Genomic DNA, 21801 nt, shown 5'->3' with positions numbered 1-21801 from the left:
AGAAACAAACAACACCGCTCATTTAAATACGGCGGCGCAGGGACAGGTCATTACAGGCTCAAGACACACCGATTTTAGGGGCGCTGTGATTAGACAGGGTCGTTACCGTGAGAACGGATGTGCCGGTTGAGGTTGCTGCTGTTCTGAAACAATTTGCTGCAGAGGCCACACTGATAAACCCGCTTATGGTCTCCACTCGGCCTCAGGAACCGCTTCCTCATCCCGGACCTACAGAGAGTAAATAACATTGACACAACCATCAACAAAGCAGCCGTCACTGTCAGAGGAACAGGAGGGGAAATTCACATCTCTCAAAGTAAGATTTGAACATTTTTGCTTTTCAAAAGTTCTACTGGTCTGTTGTTCATAACATGTTCACACAATGTGAAGAGCAGCTGATGTTTACAAATGTACTGAAACCAATAATAAGGTTTTCCTATGACAGAGAAAAGGTCATTCATGTCAAAACACCCCAAAAAAGCCTTACTACTTTACTACCAACTACACATACTGCTAATTTCTGCTAGCCCGTCTACAGGATTTCTAATATTATGTTAGCAATAAGCTAATGCTGGTGCACATAAACAATTTTTGGCTGTTCACAATTAAACACAGACCTTTGAAGCTTGTAAAGACATTCTATGTGTTTTATCTGAATCTTGTATCAGTCATTATCAGATATCTGATCTTGTGTGTATCAGTGTTACAGAGACTCTCTCAGTAAAGAGTTCTGACACAGAGCTGCTGCCACTGTTTAACATTCCTAACAACTAACCAGAACCTGCTTAGACTACGACTCGACATCTTAGTCACAGTCATATTCACAGAGTGAGTGATCTAGAACTTCCAGAAGGACTAGAGTGATGTATTTTGGTTCCACTCACTGGAGATCAAAGCATGATTGGTTCACTTCCTAATTATGTTGGTAGTTAATCTAATGTGTAAGGCCTTAAGCCCAGCTCCTGAAGTCCTAACCAATGAGGGAGCTCGCTCAACTTAGAATTTAAATACAACAAGCCTCAGGGTTCTATTTAATTTAAATGAACTAAAAATCACAGACTAAGGTATTTTTAGTTCCCAGATGGCAGGGAGGGGGACTAAACTGTCCCTGACAATTTTGCATTGCTAACAACTAACCGGAACACTGCTTAGATTATGGCTCATATACACAGTCAGTGACGTATCTAGAATTTGTATATTTGTGTCATTTTTTTTACTACTCAGATCATTTTTGGTTAAATGTTCGCAGTGAAAGTGGGGGTTGTGTCCTTACTTTGCGAGGGGCAGGAGGCAGCGCGTGGTTTTGGTCAGTTTGACCTGCAGACCGTCTCCGTCACCCATGAAATCCTGGACGTCCAGCACCGGCAGGGTCGGCTCCGGGGTCAGAGAGACGAGGGGCTGCTCGACTGCCTCAGAAACTGGGGGGTCTACATGCACAGTCAGATTAAAGCGATAGTTTAGTCAAACATCACATTACCAGGCACACTTTACTGAGTCACTCCACAAGATCAGTGCAGAACGCTCACTTCAAAAACTAAGAATAAAAAAGTTAAGAAATCACAAATTTTGGCCCCCATAGTTTCAATTACACATTGTTCTTACCAAGAAAGTGAGGTTTGAGTTGTGACAAGGGGATATTTCAAACTGACCACCACACTGTTATCCAGTTTAGACCCTCTAACATCAGTTTTAACAGTTAATTACGACTTTTCTGTCAATACGGTGTGACGGGGTGGATGTGTTACGCTTGACAGACCCTGACAAAGATGTAAAAAACAAAAATTATCAATGTTAAACATTTGTAAAAAAACAAGATTTATTGGCTTTTGAAATTTGCTCCCCTAAAGCCGTAAAAGGTCACTTCATTACATCACTAATCTGACCAAACGTTTTTGTGATTTTGTAATATTTAAGGAGGAACTTTGACGACTGTCTATACAGGCATGCAAAAATGCCTATGATCCTAAAAGTACATATTGTCACTATCCAAAAAAACAGGCATCTCCCTTTTTTGCAATTTTTAATTTTCTAAATAATTTGGGTTCAGCAGCTCCCTTTACATAGTGCTGAAATTTCATGAACAGAAATGTTCCAAAATGGCTTGGATTACAACTTCTTTATATTCTTTATTTATATCTAACTTACAGTTAGATATAAATAAAGTGTCCACTCACTGTCCACTCTATTAGACACTCCTACCTTGTCGGTCCACCTTGTAGATGTAAAGTCAGAGACGATAGCTCATCTGCTGCTGCACAGTTTGTGTTGGTCATCCTCTAGTCCTTCATCAGTGGTCACAGGACGCTGCCCACAGGACGCTGTTGGCTGGATATTTTTGGTTGGTGGACTATTCTCAGTCCAGCAGCGACACTGAGGTGTTTAAAACCTCCAGCAGCACTGCTGTGTCTGATCCACTCGTACCGGCACAACACACACTAACACACCACCACCACGTCAGTGTTACTGCAGTGCTGAGAATGATCCACCACCCAAATAGTACCTGCTCTGTGAGGGTCCATGGGGGTCCTGACCACTGAAGAACAGGGTAAAAGGGGGCTAACAAAGTATCAGAGAAACAGATGGACTACAGTCTGTAACTGTAGAACTACAAAGTGCACCTATATAGTAAGTGGAGCTGATAAAATGGACAATGAGCGTAGAAACAAGGAGGTGGTCTGAATGTTATACCTGATCAGAGTATATATATATATTGGAACAGAGAAAATGAGCCAGTAGAGCCACATTTTTAAAAATACTATCAAAAACTGTGATTTTTATTCAATATTTGGCACTAAATCCAGTTAAACTGACTAATTTTGCTCTCTTTATAATGAAACATGCAGTTGGTCAGTGTCTACAAGCACTGATGATAAACACAATATGATCAGAAAAGTATTGTATTGTGACATAATTTATCATGATAACGATATGTATCGCCATTGGGTTAAAATGCTCAGCCTCCTCATTTCTGTACCTCCTTACCTTTAATGACCTCAGGTGTCCCACTGTCTCCTGACCTCTGAGCTCTGAACTTGCGCTGCCTGTTTGGTCTCCTTTTGGGCTCAGCCGTGGCAGGTGTGGTAGGTGTGGTGCTGCCGTTGGCGTTGTGGTCCAGGGACACCACTGCTGCCACCTGCAGGACAGGTGAGGGTGTGCAGGGTGGGGCTGGGGGCGGCATGGGGCTGAACAGCTGGTCTGGGACAGTAAGAGGAAACTGGTCAGTCAGTATGACCTTAATTCAGCCAGTTTAACCACAGCTCTGCTTAATTAAGGGAACCACATAGCAGCAATTTGAGTTTTCTGAGCTCTGACTCACCGCCATCTTTCACTTTGGCTACAGGGGGCGCTGTTACTCCAGTCATCTCCTGAGGGAGGCCTGGCTTTCCGGACACCATTCCTGAAAAATCATTAACATCACTGACCAAACTCAGTGGTGTAGTCTAGGCTGAAGTAGAGCGTATACTGTGGCTAGCAGTTAGCATGACTAGCCTAGTTAGCACACAGACACACTAAACACTAAAAAATTAAACTAAAACACTGTTTTTCACTGTAAAGCTCCCAGAACTCATGAGGAGCAAGGGAGGGTTATATCACACCTGTTTCTCGTTGTAAACAGTACAAGCTGTCACTTAAGGTCTCCACGCCATCGGGGGGGCCGTGAGTGTGTAGTTTTTTGCTTGTTTATATTTTAACATGGTTCTGTCCTGAACAAAATGAACAAGTGTTCATTCTTTGTCATTCATGTGAATTCATGCTGCCAAATGTTTAGAAACAGCCCTAGGTAAACATACATACATACATACATCATCTAAAACGCTTATCTTTCTGGGTCGCAGTGGGGTGCTGGAGCCTATCCCAGCTGTCGAACCCATGCTATTCTCGCTGTGAGGCGACAGCGCTATATATATATATGTGTGTGTGTGTGTGTGTGTGTCTGTGTGTGTCTGTGTGTGTGTGTGTCTGTGTGTGTGTGTCTGTGTGTGTGTGTGTGTGTGTGTGTGTGTGTCTGTGTGTGTGTGTGTGTGTGTGTGTGTGTGTGTGTGTGTCTGTGTGTGTGTGTGTGTGTGTGTGTGTGTGTGTGTGTGTCTGTGTGTGTCTGTGTGTGTGAAATAATGCAATAAGCCACTCAACGTCTATGTGTTACACCGTTAAGGAGTGTTGTTGCACCAATGATTAGTACAATAATCTAGTCTTACAAAAAGCAGTGTAGTTCAGATATTATGCCATGGACAGCACGATGCCTTTAAAAACTTAAACTAATAACTGCATAGATACAGAATTCAGTTGATGCGTGCTGTCATATGTGTGTATATCGAGTATTTTTACAACAGCTTTGAACAATTTTAGAACCAGAAATAGTTTTATAATAATCATGGATGGATCTATCATATGGGAGACTTGGGTGACCGTCCAGGGGCACAAATACATTACTCAAAAAAAAACCTGCAAATTTTAAAATTTATTTTAATCATTTTAACGAATGACAAAGATAATTAATTGAATTAAAGATAACATTTGTGATAACACATTTAACATGTAATTTACTTTAAATCTATTCAAATATCACGCTAGTCGTTCTACATACAATAATCCAGCTATAAATATTGAAAAACCATCTTCATTACTTTAAATTTGGCAGACAACGTCTATGAGGGTAAAACACAGGCAGAACTGTGTTTTTGTATCTTATCCTATGTGCACTGTGACATTAAGGGATCTCTGTGAAATGAACTGATGGCCTCTCGTCTGCATACCCAGCTGATTTTACCAAGGTGTTTGCTGAGTTAATGATAGTTCAGTTGAGATATTTTGTGAAGAATTAATAGCGCAAATCTGCAAAACAGTGACAAGGCGAAACACTGAATATGTGATACGTGTGATAATGGCCCGTAATGTTTGCGGAGTGCGTGGGGACCCTCTAATGGCCAGGGGCACCAAACAGCCTTAATCTGGCCCTGAAAATAAAGCCTTAGCCATTTACCTGCTGGTGGTGGAAGTACGGGTGGTTTCAGCACAGGCTTCTCCATCTTTTTAGCATAAAAAGCTCCGTACCAAACTCTGAGCTCCGAACCCGGCAGAACATCCTGCAGAAAACAGATTTACTGTGGATGCACTCAGAGAATATAATACACATACACAGAGCTGTATTACTGTCTATATGGGGACTTAGCCCCATATTCTATGTCACTGTAGCTAAATACTGACTCCTAAACCCTCAAATCCTCTCAGAACCCGAAGAAGACTGCATCCTCAGGCTGAGTGAGCGCTGCGTTTTGATGAAAAGGCATTTTTCCCTCAGCAAACAGTCCTCACAGTGTTAAACTCTGCAAACTCTTTCTTTGTTGGGACATTTGGTCCCTTGTAAAGGTGAGGCTGAAGTTAGCTTCTTATTTGAACTTTCTATTCTAACAAATGAATATAAAAAAATCATTTTTGGCCAAATGATCACTTTAAAGAAAGCATATCGCTGCTGTCGGAACAAAACCTTGTATCTCCAAAATGGTAACTTTAAAGGAGAATGAAAAAACATACTTTACTTTTAATGTAAGTCAATGGAACCAAACATTTACCCAGGTCATTTTGGGTCGTTCCTTTTGGTCCATTCATCATGAAATTTACACATGTAAAGTATGTAAAGAGAAACAGGCATTTTCAAATTATGATAAAAACTGAAAAATGACAAAAATGGAGATACGAGGTTTCGTTCCGACAGCAGTGATATATAATATATCTATGCAGATCTGCCTGTAGACTCTGGTTTAGTCCTGCTTTAATGTGTCAGATCTACCTGGGACGTGTTGAAGTAAAGCTCGTCGTCCTGCTGGTAGGCCGTTAGGTTCTGGTGCTTGTGGTCGGTCGCAGGTCTGACCATCATCATCCAGTTACAGTCGTCTTCATTAGACGTGTCGAAACAGACCACCGAGCCGTCTTTCTGGAAGATCTACCAAACACAACACGCAAAAGTACATACATCGTTCTTCATCTCCAACTGTAACAGCTGAGCTCCGTCAAAACAGCGGAGCTCAATTAAAAAGAGGCTGGAAAACTGAGCACAACCGAGAGGAACCCTCAGAACCTTCGAGGCCTTCAGAAAAAGGATAAAGTCTGTGAGATAAAACATCACCGTAAAACTTCTGGAAGCTCTAGATACGTCACTGACTCTGAATATGAGCCATACTGTAAACATGCTTCATTTAAATATATGTCAATGTTTTTTACAAGCCTCAAATGTCTAAGAAAGCTAAAAGACAGCTAACAGGCTAAAAGACTAAAAGCTAACAGGCTAAAAGCTAACAGGCTAAAAGGCTAAATGCTAACAGGCTAACAGGCTAAAAGGCTAAAAGACAGCTAACAGGCTAAAAGGCTAAAAGACAGCTAACAGGCTAAAAGGCTAAAAGAAAGCTAACAGGCTAAAAGAAAGCTAAAAGAAAGCTAACAGGCTAAAAGAAAGCTAAAAGAAAGCTAACAGGCTAAAAAGGCTAAAAGACAGCTAACAGGCTAAAAAAGGCTAATACATTACAAAACCATCAGGAACCAACAGAAATGCTTAATGGTTTCTATGGGTTTTTTCAGCAGGGCAATCAGCTGTAACTCTGTATCGTTGTGTTTTGTTATCTTAGACTGAGTCCTTCATATCTACATAGGGAGCAGCTCCTCTTCAACAGAGGCCGCCATGTTTCTACAGCAGCCCAGAACGCATAGATATACAGACCTAGACGCCGTGTTGGGTCCAGTCAGGCACATCAACGGCGCCGCCATTTTGGAGAGGTCAACATCGCTGCTGGACTGCATTCAGTACCATTACAGAGCGGCAGTTTAATAAAGATACTGTCCAAAATTACACTATTTCAGGAATATCACACTCAGAAAGTGGGATAGGATTATATAACGGAGGGAACGCAGTGATCCACACTCATGTCTGTGTGATGTTTATGTAGATATGGTCGTGTGGTTGGTGAAGCACAGAGAACCTGTTGATGTGATTGTTTTTCCTCTGGTTTTGTATTAAACTTATTTCATTTAATAGTCTATTCAGGGATCTTAACTGTATGTAGTAGATGGTTAATGCGATAGCATAAGTTATAGCATTCCTCAATCCGTGTAGATAATCATAATAGATTAACTTTAGCACCTTCTTACACAAAACTGCAGTTAGCTTCTTATTAGCCAGCTTCTTGTTAGAATTTTCCCGTTCCACCTTAAATGTTGCGTCAGCCAGCTTCTTGTTTGAATTTTCCCGTTCCACCTTAAATGTTGCGTCAGCCAGCTTCTTGTTCGAATTCTCCCGTTCCACCTTAAATGGTTGTGGCTGATTTAATCCTGAGACTCTTCATCTCTCAATACAAGTGAATCTGTTCACAAGTGGATCTTAACCTCTCCAACATGGCGGACGGACAGACGTATCGCCTCAGATAGACATAAACAGACAACGCGGCTCCTAGGTATGGATATCTATGTTGCCGCCGGTGCTGCTGTCCATTTTGTGTTGTGAGAAGTTTGAGAACCCAAATTTTGCCAAACAGAGGATCAGACTTATTATTTAGCACAAGGGAAAGTGAGGGGGGGTGAATCGTCACCGCCAAAGAGGAGAAAACATGAAGAAGTAAAACGAAATCAGGACAAAAGCTGATGGCCACCGCAGGTTCTACTACGTGCTTGGAGGGGTGAGGGAGGGGAACGCAATCTGCAACCTCAACACTAGATGGCACTAAATCTTACACACCGCACCTTTAAATATTTAAAAATCCTAAAAGTCTATGAATAAAATGCAGTATTCAGTGAATGAAAGTTCTGGTCCTCCTTCAGCAGTCTAGAGTAGTAACACCCAACTAAGGCAGAAGAACTGTTTCCTGTGGTTATTATAATATTCATAATAATATCACGGCCTCTCGTTCCTTACTGCTGTAATGTCTCTGTGTTCTATGGTTACCTTTAAAGGAAACGGCCCCTCGGTGTTCAGGTTAGGGACCCTTTTGGCCTCGAAGGGTCCGAAGCGAGTTCTCTTGACGAGCCGCTGGAGAACAAACACTCCCTCGGTTCCTTCCTCGGCCTGACGGATCTCCAGACTGCTCGGCAGAGACGACCTGCAGCAGCACCAAAATGGAACGTTCAGCTCAATGTATACAGTTAAAAAAGAAGGTTCTCCTCTTTGGTGCTTCATAGAACCATATACAACACATTCTCCGTCAATCTGAAGAACCATTTCACCATGGAAATCTACAGAGCATCCAAAACTTTACAAGCTAGGGGAGAGTGGGGCACAAACTTTTTCTAATATATAATATTAATGTAATTTTTTTAATATCTGAGGAAGATGAATCATTTTTCACAATTTAATGAAATTATTAATATTAATTCAGTACAATTCTGTGTTGTTTGAACCAGATGACCTTTCCAGCCTAAATATATAAAAATATATTAATCAAAATAAATATGATCAGCGAAACCATATGGAAAAAAATATATGGACATGTATTTCTGTATATTTGAAACACATTTCAAACATGATACTGAAATACATTCCAAACACTAAACTGTGTTTCAGAATGTTTTGCCATATTAACCAAATATATGTTAAATACATTCATTTTAAAATGCGTGGGGAAATATTACACATAAACCAAAACAACTGTGTGTAAATGTGTTTATCAAATCCATCTGAAAATGTATGAAAATATCCAGAATCCTGTCTGATGCTCTTCACTGTCTGATGCTCTTCACTGTCTGATACCTTTTAGAAATGAATTTGTGTTCCAGTCTCTTCATTTTAAATCTGATCTAATGATCCTTTATCAGGACAGAAGCGAGTGTTGTGGGTATTGATACTCTGTGAAAATGCAGTTATGATCTGATATCTTGTTTATGTGAAATACATTGTGTGTGAGAGTCTGACTGCAGACATACATGGTTAATGTAAAGTACAGTGCAGATCACAGAAGAACGTTTAGTTACATCTGGAACCTTCATTACAGACAACTGAACACAGATAATAACTAACACTAATAAAAGCATTTTAAACATATTTAACAAAACATTTTCATACTTTGCAAAAATATATTTGATAAATACTTCTGGAATATATTTTTTTCCATATGGGAAAAAAGGCTCAAACACTGAACACTGAAATATAATTTATTGACATCTACAGCACGTATGTGATAAATTTGAGTATAAATATTTCCAAAAACTCCCTTTTGTGAATGTATATGTAAATTATATCCAGCTCTGTTGACCTAAAGCCAACTTTACTGGAACCTGTTTACATTAAATACCCATGTTACATTTTACCCCACGCTAGTTTGTGTCATCAGTGTGCGTTTATGTAATTTTTAAAAAAATTTCAACATTAATATACAGCTAATTTATATACTTCTTCAGCAAAATCATAACGTATTAATATATATATTACAATATATTCTATTTATAGACTATAATATACTGACAACATACATATATTTCTTTTACACAGGGGTACGAACTGCGAACAGCCGCCAGATAATTCATTTGTACTCGGCTTGTTTCTAAAACAGCCTTTTAGTGTCTGAAACTAATCTGATGAAGAAACGTGGTTTTTAAATTTGTGCACTGAAGCCACTGTAGTTCTGTTATCACTTATAATCTCTCCTTGAGTGTAAAAGGCTGTTTACAGGTTTTTTCAAAGAACCGACACTAAACTTCAGCCCCAGTCATCATACAATTCAGCAACACTGCACATTAAAAGCTCTTTGTTCACTCAGTGCCTTAAAATATCCTTGTGTTCATTCTGGACCTTAAACTTCTTCACTTCACTTTATCTATTCCTTAAACCCAGTTTTGGTTTACTGGAAGCTTCTTCCATCTGAAAGCTGCCCATATGGCCTCCCCACGGACCCCTGTCCATCCACTGCTGTAGCCAGCGGGCACTCACAGTGCCAACCTAACTTTCTGTGCCCAGTGCCCCCCCCCCACCACCACCACCACCACCACTCACCGTGCCCGGCTCAGCACAAACGAATCCTTCACCGTGACGACCGGACCCAGCTCAGGACACTCCGAGTTATGGTACTGCCCACAGTCCTCACACCCTGGAGTGAAGAGACGTTACTTAGCAACACAGCGGACACTTTATTGGAAACACCCACTTTGTGCTTCCACTAAGTGGCCACTTTATTAGAAACACCTACCTTGTGCTTCCACTAACTGGCCACTTTATTAGAAACACCTACCTTGTGCTTCCACTAACTGGCCACTTTATTAGAAACACCCATCTTGTAATTCCACTAACTGGCCACTTTATTAGAAACACCCATCTTGTAATTCCACTAACTGGCCACTTTATTAGAAACACCCATCTTGTAATTCCACTAACTGGCCACTTTACTGGAGACATTAAAACCACCTCCTTGTTTGTACACTCACTGGCCATTTTAAACAGTGTGTCCACTCTATTAGACACTTCAACCTTGTAGTTTGTGGATGTGGGCCAACCTCTAGTCGTTCAACAGTGGTCACAGGACGCTGCCCACAGGACGCTGTTGGCTGGATATTTTTGGTTGGTGGACTTTTCTCAGTCCAGCAGTGACACTGAGGTGTTTAAAACCTCCAGCAGCACTGCTGTGTCTGATCCACTCAGACCAGCGCAACACACACTAACACACCACCACCACATCAGAACTACAGAGTGAAACTATATGGTCAGTGGAGCTGATAAAGTGGACAGTGAGAGTAGAAACGAGGAGGTGGTTTAATGTTATGACTGATCTGTGTGAGTGAATAAGTTCTACTTACAGATGTAGTCATCTGACGTCTGCTCATCAGCCATCCTGTCGCCCTGAGAACGTTCAAATAAGAGTGTAAACCACATTCGCTCAACACATCACACATTCACATCATGTGTTATTGCCCTTATATAATAAAGGTATTCATCATCATTTACTCATACAGTACACAATAGTTTCGTCTATTACTAAAATAAATCACCAACTGTTATTAGGTGATCAAAGGACACAATAAACTATGCAGGATGTGCAGTGTGAGTGGCACAATGTGAGTCTGTAGTGAACGCAGTGCCGGCTCTACCTAATAAGCGACATAAGCAGCTGCTTAGGGCCCTGCGGCCACCGGGGGAGCCCTAACAACTTCTGGGTTACAACTGTCACATTAAGGTCTATGTATAATCCAGACGAAGTGTCGCTCAACAAAAAAACTGTGGTTGACAGATATCGCAGTGCTGTTGGCTTCCATAGTCCTGTGCTAGCGACAAAAACGTAGATATTTAATATTATCTGTAGTTTCTATGGAAACGTATGACAACGCAACTAAAGTCCACAGTGAAACTGCATTAACACTTGGGATTTTAAGCTACAGCAACCAGAAACACTGCTTGTTTTCTCAGACACGTGTGTTTCACTCATGAGTTCTTTCCCCGTCATGCAGGGTTGCCAGATTCGTGGTAATCCCAAAAAATTCCAGCTAGTCTGAAGGCGCAGCGTGGGTGGAAATTTCGCTGTCGCGGGTGCGTTTTCTGCTCAGACTGCTTTCTAAATGAACTACAGTCGCAGAAAAAGGTTTGAAAATGAAAAAGAAGCATCTTATGTATATTGTATATTGACACTAGTATGAATAGCTGGCAACCCGTTCTGCTTCACCTGCGCCGCCTGTTCACACATACAGCAGCAGAGCAGCCAGAAGGTGACCACAGCTGCACACTGTGACCACGGCAGCAGTCCAGAATGTAGAACTTTGAGTTTCTATCCAATCAGAGTGTGCGACAACGTCTGCACCTTTCAAATTGTTTGGGACGGGTCCCCTAGTGGGGTGCGAAGGAATTGCAGAGGGGCCACAGGTGAGAGCTCAGATAGAAAATTGCAAAAAATAAATTTATTTACAAAATTTACTGGCCACATATTATATAATATATAATATAATATATGAATATAAATATTTAAACGACTCTGTCATAAAAATGTTTTTATGAAGCTCTTATTGTCGTGTACTGCTTTTTATTTTATTTTAATTTGTTAGCCAGTTAATAATAGATAATTAAAGTTCTAGACAGAACTCAGTTACTCAGGTAACAATGTTCTCGATCAAAATGAAATCATGACATTTACGAGCAGCCAATCGCGCAAAACATGAGGAAGAATCGACAAGACGAGTAAAAAACATACACCATTCAACACTTTTAAAAGGGATGGTTCTTCAAGGGTTCTTCAGGTTACGTTCACATTACCAGGCTGAAGTGGCACAAATCCAATGTTTTCCTCTAATGTGACTCAGATCCTAGATCGGATACGTATCAGATTGGTGGCCATGCGACCTTAATGAGACGCTCAGATCGGAATTCATGTGCTTTTTTTCCCGCTGCACCATCATTCAGCGTTACCATGGCAGCAGCGCCGAACAGAAATTAAAGCCTGTAAACGGTGGAAAAGCAGCTCATCTCACCTTTTTCTCCTTCGTCTCGCTCTAATAATGAAGCTGAGAGCTGATCAGAGTTAATTATCTTCTCAGCGAAGCTCGTTCTGCTCGTTAGTTTGTGCTGATGATGAACGTGATTCATTCACGTGACGTTACTGAGTAGGATGAGCTCATGAGGGTCATTTCAGGACGCCGGTTCGTCACATTAATGACAGATTTGAGTCACTGACCTAAACGAGTGCGAACCATCCTGTCAGAGAGATCGGATTTGAGCAAAAAATGAGATTTGATCTACGTAATGTGAACGTAGCTTTAGTAAAGAAAATGGTTCTATATAGAACCATGAACACTCAAAGAACCCTTTGCATGATCAAAGTGTTCTTTGTATCACAAAAGTGTTCTTCAGATTGATGGATAATGTGCTGTAGATGGTTCTACATAGAACCTTTTTGAAAAGGGTTCTAAAAAGCACCAAAAAGGGCTTGCCATTGTAACAACTGCTACAATTGCTGGTGCTGTATAGAACCATAAACAACACATTCTCCATCAATCTGAAGAACGATTTCACCATGCAAAGAACTCTTTAATCATGCACAGGGTTCTTTGAGTGTTTGTGGCTCTCTATAGAACCGTTTCCTTTAAAAATTCATCTTTTGTGCCGGCTGCTCCTTGCTCCGTGTTGCAGAAGGGAGCTTTAGCTCCGCCCCTCAGTTAAAATAGACATTTGTTGTTGTTGTTGTTGTTGTTATTGTTGGTTTAATTTGTGTTATTTATGCTTGAATTGGATCAGGGAGTGGTTTGAGTGTCTTCCCCCTTTACTCGCTGTATTTGAGAGGCCTTTTCTAGCTTGTTCAATAAAAGAGCTTTTCTGAGCAGAAATTACGGCCTTTTCTGGTTCACCACAACATACAGGAAGTAGAGCAATTATAACGGTTATAAAGCACAACTGTGGTCAATCTGGACAGGGTTAGAGCCAGCTAAGGTTAAAGTTAGCTGGATAAGCAAGAAATACTGCAAGAACCCCACCCCCCCCACCCTAGACATCCTGCTCAGGGCCTAAATCGCAATTTAATACTGTGCAATTTTTCGCAAGAGCTGCAGTTTTTGAAATTTTAGGCTACAATATCAAAAACATTGTCCTACATTTTAAGTGATTAAATTTAACCTAATAACACAGAGCTTGTGAGCTGCCTGTGGATCAGTTAGACCAATCAGAGGCAACCAAACCTTCATGCGTTGTGACATCACAACCACAACTTGCTCGCAGTCTCGCACCTACATGCAGGGGTGAAGCCTCAAGCTAGAAAAGGGGGATATTCTGGCAACAAAACCAGGCCTGAGCTTTAGTTTAGAGAAAATAATCGCAATTTAAATCTTAGTTGTAATGTTATTCTAATTGCAATCAGATATGTTCCCTAAATCGTTCAGCTCTCTTAGGGCCCCCAAAAGGCTCGAGCCGGCCCTGAGTGTGAATGTGCTCCACTTCACTAAATAGGAGCTCCTGTTGTGCACGAGCAGGAACACAAACAGTAAACAGAGTAAACAGTGGAGCTGCGGCTGTCTGGGCGCTGAGGGCGTCACTGTGAGGGACGCGGAGCTGCTCGGCGCTCAGATCCAGCGGAGCTCCAGGATCTCAGCACATTTAAACCTCAGCCGGGTTTTGTCTCCGATCTCCGCCGCACAGATGCAACAAAGACCAGGCGGCGCGGCGCTCGTGCACACGGAGCCGAGGAGCGCGCGGTGCCCCGCGCCCAGGCCGCCCGGAGCCGCGCGCCGGGACAGAGCGGCGCTCTGGAGGAGCAGAACCCGCCCGGGTTTAAAATAGAACCCTTACCTGGTTCCTAGTCTCCTACACATTTACTGAAATCCTGAGTCCGGGATCCAATCCGCTCCAGAAACCGCGCAGGACCGGAAATAAAGGCGGGCGAGGTGGCGGATGGGAGTTGTAGTTCTTTATGCTTGTTGTGGCCGCGCTTTAGGACTACAAACAGAGCTAGACGGTTTCTCAACGTTTCTTTAGTAAAGCGGATGGTTCTCTATAAGAGTACCGGTTCTATATAGAACTATTTGCGTGCTTAAATGGTTCTTTGAATGGTGAAATGGTTCTTCAGATGGATGGAGAACGTGTTGTGGTTCTATGTCGCACCAAAAAGCGTTTTTCTATTTTTACAAGACATTGTAGCAACAGCAGAAACTTTTTTGGTGCTAAATAGAACCATTTTCAAAATAGTTTTATATACAATTCATGGTTCTAAACAGAACCATTGTCTTTACTAAAGATGCATTGAAGAACCATCTTTTTAAAGAGCGTGTATGGTTCTATATAGGCTCTTTTTAAAAATGGTTCTGTCTAGCACCATCCAGGGTTCTGTTACTGTTATAAGCATGACATCGTAACAATAGCAGAACCCTTTTGGTGCTATATAGAACCATACACGACACATTCTCTGTCAATCTGAAGAACCATCTGCAACCATGATGCAAAGAACAATTTAAGCATGAATTGGTTCTATGCAGAACTTTGAGTGTATATGCTTCTATATAGAACCTTTTTGAAAATGATTTATACAGCAACGCAAAAGGTTCTGACGTTGTGTACAAGCTTGACATCGTAAAAATAGAAGAACCCTTTTTGGTGCTATATAGAACTATGTTCAAACAGGTTCTATGTAGAACCTTATACAACACATTCTCCATCAATCTGAAGAACCATTTTACCATGCAGAACTCAGGGTTCTAAATAGAACTGTTCCCATTACTGAAGAACCCTTGAAGTAATGTCTTTTTGTGTAGCCTACAGTGAGAATCAGTGCAGCTGATGATGTCAGGATTTCAGAGTGAACAGCTTCTGGATTAAGTTATCCAGTTTAGTGAAATATCATGTTTTATTAGATAAACCCTGGATTTTTCAATTACCTTAGCTGGATATCTTAAGCCTGAAATGAGGAATGTCCATGATCTCCGCTCCAGTAGGAGTATATATCTTATATAAGAGGCTTGACTTTTGGATATCAGGTTAACTGGTTTAGAATATAATTGAATATCTTTAACTAAAAACTGAATTTATGAATGAATTGAATTTATTTTATGAATTTAACAAAGCAGGATTTTAGATTTGTCAATAAGCAGGATCACTCAGGTGTAAAGTGAGCGGTTTGTAGTAGGAATGTCCATTATGCCTTCCCGTGAGACAGGTTTGACCTTTGGCTTAGAGGGGAACTCCACCATTTTTTCAAAATTCTCTGCATAAATAAACAGTTAAGATGTAAACACAGCGGTTCAGAGTGGTTCAGAGAGGTTCAGAGTGGTTTGGTGTGAAACGCTCCGTTCTAGATAAACTTAGGGAATTGTTCACAGTGGTGGTGATAGGAACCAGACGTCCACCTCTAAAAGCTCCCTCACACCAAGTTCCTACATGAAATGGTTATGAATTCACTGCCTGATGACTGAGACACTGTTTTATGATAGTTTAGAGAACTTAAACTCCATTCATGGTGGAGGGATACATGCAGGGCGCTGTGAGGCAAAATAGTCCCCAAAGAAAATTATTATTATTATTTCAGATTTTCCACTATTTTCCATCATCAACATTCCATATAGACTCAGAAGACATCTGAACCATTTCACACCAAACCACTCTGAATCTCTATGTTTACAACTCACACTTTCAATTATGCAGAGAATTTAAAAAGTTGGTGGAATTCCCCTTTCGAAAAATAAAGCCTGTCCAGTTGGCAAAGGGGTCAGGAACATTCCTGTTGGACAAGCCTCACTTCTGGCCTTTGGTTATTGAACTTACTGAGAAGTCTTGCTTTGGCAAATATGCCAAAGGTATGTGTTGCGTTCAGTAACATATTTCATAATATATTTCCATTTATTTGAGACTTTTACTTTCACTGCACTACATTTCACAGTAAAAAATGCTACTTTTTACTCCAGTACTTTTCTGCAAGGTACTGTATGTTTAAAAAATTCATTTTCCATAAAATATACAAAGAATATGATGCACTTTCTCAAATAAATCAAACCAATCAGAGCACACCTTTCACTAAATCCCTCCCCATAATGCAATCGTATCTCAGCAACTGTAACTGATATGATAAAATACTGTAATATTTTGTGGGCATTTTAAATTCAGGAAATTGAAATTTTATAGATTAAAACTCAAAACACAAGGAGATTTTTTGAATTGTTATAATACCTTACAATACTTTTAATTTTCATACTCACAGATTTAAAATCAGGTACGTTTTACTAACTCAGGTAGAAATTTTAATAGAGTGCTTACAGTTTTTACTGGAGTAGTATTTTACCAGGATATCTCCACTTCCACTCAAATACTGGATTTTGTACATTATCTGCTGCTTTCTGCCTGCATTTCTAGCTCTCTCTTCAAAATAAAAGTCCCCAAACAGCAGCAATTAAATCCAAGCCAAGGCGGTCTGTTAATCAGTCAACATTTATTGCTCAAAATGATAAACCTGATATGTTAATTATATATATGATCCCTGCACAGCATTAGGCCGACATTCATTCAGCACAGGCCTCCTGGCTCCAGGTTCTCAACAAGTGCAGTGCAAACAAAACACCAGTAGTTCGCTGTGGATGTACACGCCGCACGCACACACACACACACACACACACACACACACGCACTCACACTGTGCATTTTCAGTGATTCTGCAGGTAAACTTAAGAGGCTCAGCAACAAAGTCATGGCTAACAACTCTCATCCACCTCCACGATTCATTCACAACTGCATCCGTTCAGTATTTAAGGGCCTTTTGGTTTTCTGCATACATAGATTAGGTTTGAAAAGACATCAGATCACAGTAAAATGTACTGAAGCAGTATCCATGGTTAATGCAGCGAGGTCAAACATCAGCATCAACCCAAAACATGCATTCTCGGCGTTAAAAATGTCCAACGTTGAATTTCGGCTATATACGTAGGCATATATATGTGTGTATATATGTTTATACATAAATCCCAAACTGATCAGATTTAAATTAGTGGCGAATCTCATGAAAACAAGTCATAAAAAAAGTGCTGAGTCATCATTCCCGTTGCTTGTCTTCCTCTTCCTGCTGGTTACTGCAGACTTTATAGCCACACGTTACAGCAGCGCTCAGTCTCTACAGCGTTTAGATGGACACACAGGAAAATCAGCCTCCACAGCAGCGCCGGAAGGTGAAAAAGTCAGGGAAATATCGCCGTGCCAACCCTGACCACATCCTTCAGGCTTGTTGGTCTGATGCGCTCAAAAGTTTGTATCCATGGCTGATAATTTAAGTAAGTCCGCTGATCTAGGAACAGTTCTAAAGCAGGGAGTCCCAGAAGGCCTGAGTCCAGCACAGTCCGATTTACCTGCTCAAACGCACCTGATACGTGGATTAAACATTACATTTGAATTCTGACAGACTGTAATACACTACAGGAAGTGTAGGGGGCGATATGGCGTCTACTGTTTCATTTAAAAAGCCTCTATAATGTTCATATGATCCACACAGTCACTCTGACAGACTGTAATACACTACAGGAAGTGTAGGGGGCGATATGGCTTCTACTGTTTCATTTAAAAAGCCTCTATAATGTTGATATGATCCACACAGTCACTCTGACAGACTGTAATACACTACAGGAAGTGTAGGGGGCGATATGGCTTCTACTGTTTCATTTAAAAAGCCTCTATAATGTTGATATGATCCACACAGTCACTCTGACAGACTGTAATACACTACAGGAAGTGTAGGGGGCGATATTTGCATGTTTAAATGGTTCTTTTTATGATGAAATGGTTCTTCAGATTGATGAACATTGTGTTGTATATGGTTATACTTGACACTGTCACAATAGCACGATTTTTGGTGCTATATAGAACCATTTTTGACACAGTTCTACATAGGACCATGTACAACACACTCTCCATCAATCTCAAGAACAATTGCACCATGCAAAAACCATTTAAGCAAGCAAATGGCTTTACATAGAACGCATGGTTCTAACCACTACCTTTACTGAAAAGGTAAGTGTGTATCTAATGCCTGGAATCTGAGCTGCGTCAAAGTCCTTATAGGAAAGTCTGGTCACTCGGCGGCCGCCTTGGCGACACCGCTGGGCAGTTATTTCCAGCCATACAAGACCAGACTCCTCTCTCTATGAATGAGAGACCAAAATACTGGAAACTGAAGGTTAAATTACTGTTTCAAAAACATATTTGATCAAATACTGATATAATCTGACAAAAACCTTATGAACAGTTTGTAGCTTTTGGCTCAATAATGCACAAAAACGTGTTTTTCGGGTTGTTCTGGCTACAGATCACAACGAGGGGGAACTTTTTATGGCGGTATCCATGATTATTTTATAAAAGTATGCCTATTTATCTAATTTTTACCCCCAAATATGCCTTGCCCAGATGTTCCCCCCAGTAGCTAAGTAGCATTTTTATAGCAGCACTATGACTATAAAAATGGGCACGGGGAACCACAGGAACCGAAGAAGGCAGAACAGTTAGCCTGATCTAATCATAGTCGATACTTTAACTGATTATAGAAATAAACGTTAAGTCATGCTACACCTGTGGGGATATTCCACAAAGCAGGATTAGCCGATTAACTTAAGACAAAAGTTGAGGTTCCTCCAAATAGAAGCTCTTTTAGCTCTTCTCATATTAGACAGGCTTGACTTTGGGCTCAGACTGTCTGGCTAAATGAGAAAAGTCCCTCTTTCTAAAACACCCCCCCCAAATCATGACCTGCTGAGCTGAACCAGGTGTGCCAGAGCAGGTAGATCAGTCAGACTGTGCTGGACTCCAGCTCTGCTCTGAGCTGTTGAAGGACAAAGATCTGGAACAGCTGCTGACTCGCCTGCTTCAGTGTACAGGTTTTATGACAAAACAAAAACAAACAAACAAACAAACCACTCAGAACTGCAGTCTGTGATGCTCAGACCTTCTCGTTAAAGCTCTCAAAGAAAAATAAAGAAACGTCTAAGTTAAAGAGACGCCTAGCTTACGGAGCGGAGTTCACTCCAAATGCCCTAGAGTAGTGTTTTACATCCTTTGGTTAAAAATCACACTCACAACCCTGCATGGATTATTAGTGTGGGTTTCTGGAATGACAGAAAATAAAAAAAAGGAATGATAATCATCAGAATTCTGTACATACACTCTAATATTGATTAAAGAACTGTTCAAACCAAACAATATTGAGAAATTTAAAGTGTAAATAACCGAAAAAAAGAGCTAATTTTAGGAATAATCCTGCTAGCCTGGGATATTTTACCATTTCGCTTATGAAATACCTCACGTCCTGCTGTTCCCTCATTTTCGCCCTCCGTCTTATGAGGCCCCAGATAGTGAGCCTATATCGGTCCGCTGGCTTGATAAGGTCGGCACCCCACTGAGTGTTTGCCACTGGTGATCCCCCCTCGGACCACCCAGATTACTGTCCTGCATACAAGCTCTAACTAGTTTTTAATCTCCTCAAACTGATTTTAAATGCACAGAGACTTTTATTTTGGAAAATAAACTTAGATAAATGTTACAAACAACTGAGAGATAAAAAATAATGACTAGGCCTGATATAAAATGATTTTATAGAAGATGTTGTTGCTGACGCTGAGCTGGATTAAAATTATTTACTGAACTAATTTACAAAGTGAAAAGAAATGAAGGAAGGAAAAATCAGTAAATTGGACTGTAAATGGAAAATGAGCGACGATAAGTGGAATTTTGTCTAATACTCTGCTTAAACACCCCAGAAAACACTGAGCAAAACACCAGTGGACCACCAGCTTTGCCATCAGTGGGCCGACAGTGGACCACTATCCTCTTGCTATCAGGGGCAGGCTGGAGATCTATGAGACGCCCCTGGTTAACCTGCACTAAATCACTGTAAAGTCCCGGGGCTGCACAGACCCAGGCGCGCGATCAGCCTTGCGAAGCGTTCAGTAAACTGCAGGTGCCGCTGTAGAAGCTAATAACTCGCTCAGGGTTTATGTTGTGGCCAAACTCGACTCCACGAGGCCACTAAACATTAAGCTTAACCAAGATTGTGTCACTTTTACATACAGTTAAAAAATGTTATTAAGAAATAAAGAATATTTCTGCATTCTGACAAAAAGGTTGCAATATTTTCACTAAAATAACACAACTGACTCCCTGTGGCAGAGCTGGAACACGTCACCACGTGATGTCGGAACACTCTTCACCAAAGCTGCCACAACCACCTTCACCAAACCCAGAATGGCCAAAGTTTGGATGTGTTTTCCCTCAGCATGTGCTCATCAAACTAAAGCCACTTCCTGTCTAGACCTCAGCGCTAATGCTAACGACAGCCATCTCCATCCCCAGCGGTTAAAAGGCCACAGATGATGTTGACGTTTGCAGCAATGTCAGTTTTGCACATCATCAGATATAAAAGACCCACCAGAAGCTTAGCGGTAGCACGTGGACTAGCATGTAGATTAGCACGTGGACTAGCATGTAGATTAGCACGTAGGCTAGCACGTAGATTAGCATGTGGGCTAGCATGTAGATTAGCACATGGGCTAGCACGTAGACTAGCATGTGGATTAGCACGTAGGCTAGCACGTAGATTAGCATGTGGGCTAGCATGTAGATTAGCACATGGGCTAGCACGTAGACTAGCATGTGGACTTGTATGTGGGCTAGCATGTGAACTAGCATGTGGGCTAGCATATAGTCTAGCATGTGGACTTGTATGTGGGCTAGCATGTGGACTAGCATGATGGCTAGCATATAGTCTAGCATGTGGACTTGTATGTGGGCTAGCATGTGGACTAGCATGATGGCTAGCATATAGTCTAGCATGTGGACTTGTATGTGGGCTAGCATGTGGACTAGCATGTGGACTTGTATGTGGGCTAGCATGTGGACTAGCATGTTGGCTAGCATATAGTCTAGCATGTGGACTAGCATGTTGGCTAGCATATAGTCTAGCATGTGGACTTGTATGTTGGCTAGCATGTAGACTGGCATGTACACTAGGTTGTGGACTAGCAAATGGACTGGAATATGAACTGACATATGGACTAGCATGTAGATTAGCTTCTGAACTAGCACATGTACTAGCAGGCGGACTGGCATGTAGGTTAGCATGTGGGCTAGCATTCGCATATATCTAGAGCCTGTTCTCTCTTGTTCTGTGATCATTTGGAGCGAGAGCGCATGACATGAAAATGGAACATAGAATGGAATGAAATAACTATGAGCACAGCAGGTGGATTAGCATGTAGGCTACAAATCTGCAGATTAATATTTGCATATTATTTTCTTCACTCAGAGTAGCATACGCTATCAGATCTTAGCGTGCAGCGCTAATGTATCGGCTGAATAACTGAAATGCACCCAGTTTACGATGCGGCTATCAGCAGCTA

At 41.2% G+C, this 21801-nt stretch overlaps 1 protein-coding gene across 1 annotated transcript in view; it reads right to left on the bottom strand.

Moving 5' to 3' along the window:
- prdm15 (PR domain containing 15) overlaps nucleotides 1-14303 on the bottom strand; it is a 30875-nt gene extending 16572 nt beyond the window's left edge. Inside the window, exons 1-10 of the mRNA XM_036595811.1 lie at nucleotides 14234-14303; nucleotides 10768-10810; nucleotides 9971-10064; nucleotides 7931-8084; nucleotides 5789-5941; nucleotides 4982-5084; nucleotides 3317-3397; nucleotides 2983-3195; nucleotides 1274-1427; nucleotides 107-228 (exon numbers count right to left, since the gene is read on the bottom strand). Of these exons, the coding sequence (XP_036451704.1) occupies nucleotides 107-228; nucleotides 1274-1427; nucleotides 2983-3195; nucleotides 3317-3397; nucleotides 4982-5084; nucleotides 5789-5941; nucleotides 7931-8084; nucleotides 9971-10064; nucleotides 10768-10801 (1108 nt within the window). The 5' untranslated portion in view covers nucleotides 10802-10810; nucleotides 14234-14303. The remainder of the gene's footprint in view (nucleotides 1-106; nucleotides 229-1273; nucleotides 1428-2982; nucleotides 3196-3316; nucleotides 3398-4981; nucleotides 5085-5788; nucleotides 5942-7930; nucleotides 8085-9970; nucleotides 10065-10767; nucleotides 10811-14233) is intronic.
- Nucleotides 14304-21801: the final 7498 nt, after the last annotated feature.

The sequence above is a fragment of the Colossoma macropomum genome, unplaced genomic scaffold, assembly GCF_904425465.1.
Source record: "Colossoma macropomum unplaced genomic scaffold, Colossoma_macropomum, whole genome shotgun sequence".
Taxonomy (NCBI): Eukaryota; Metazoa; Chordata; class Actinopteri; order Characiformes; family Serrasalmidae; genus Colossoma; species Colossoma macropomum.
Note: the sequence above shows the minus strand (reverse complement) of the source record. Positions and strands in the feature narration are given on the sequence as shown.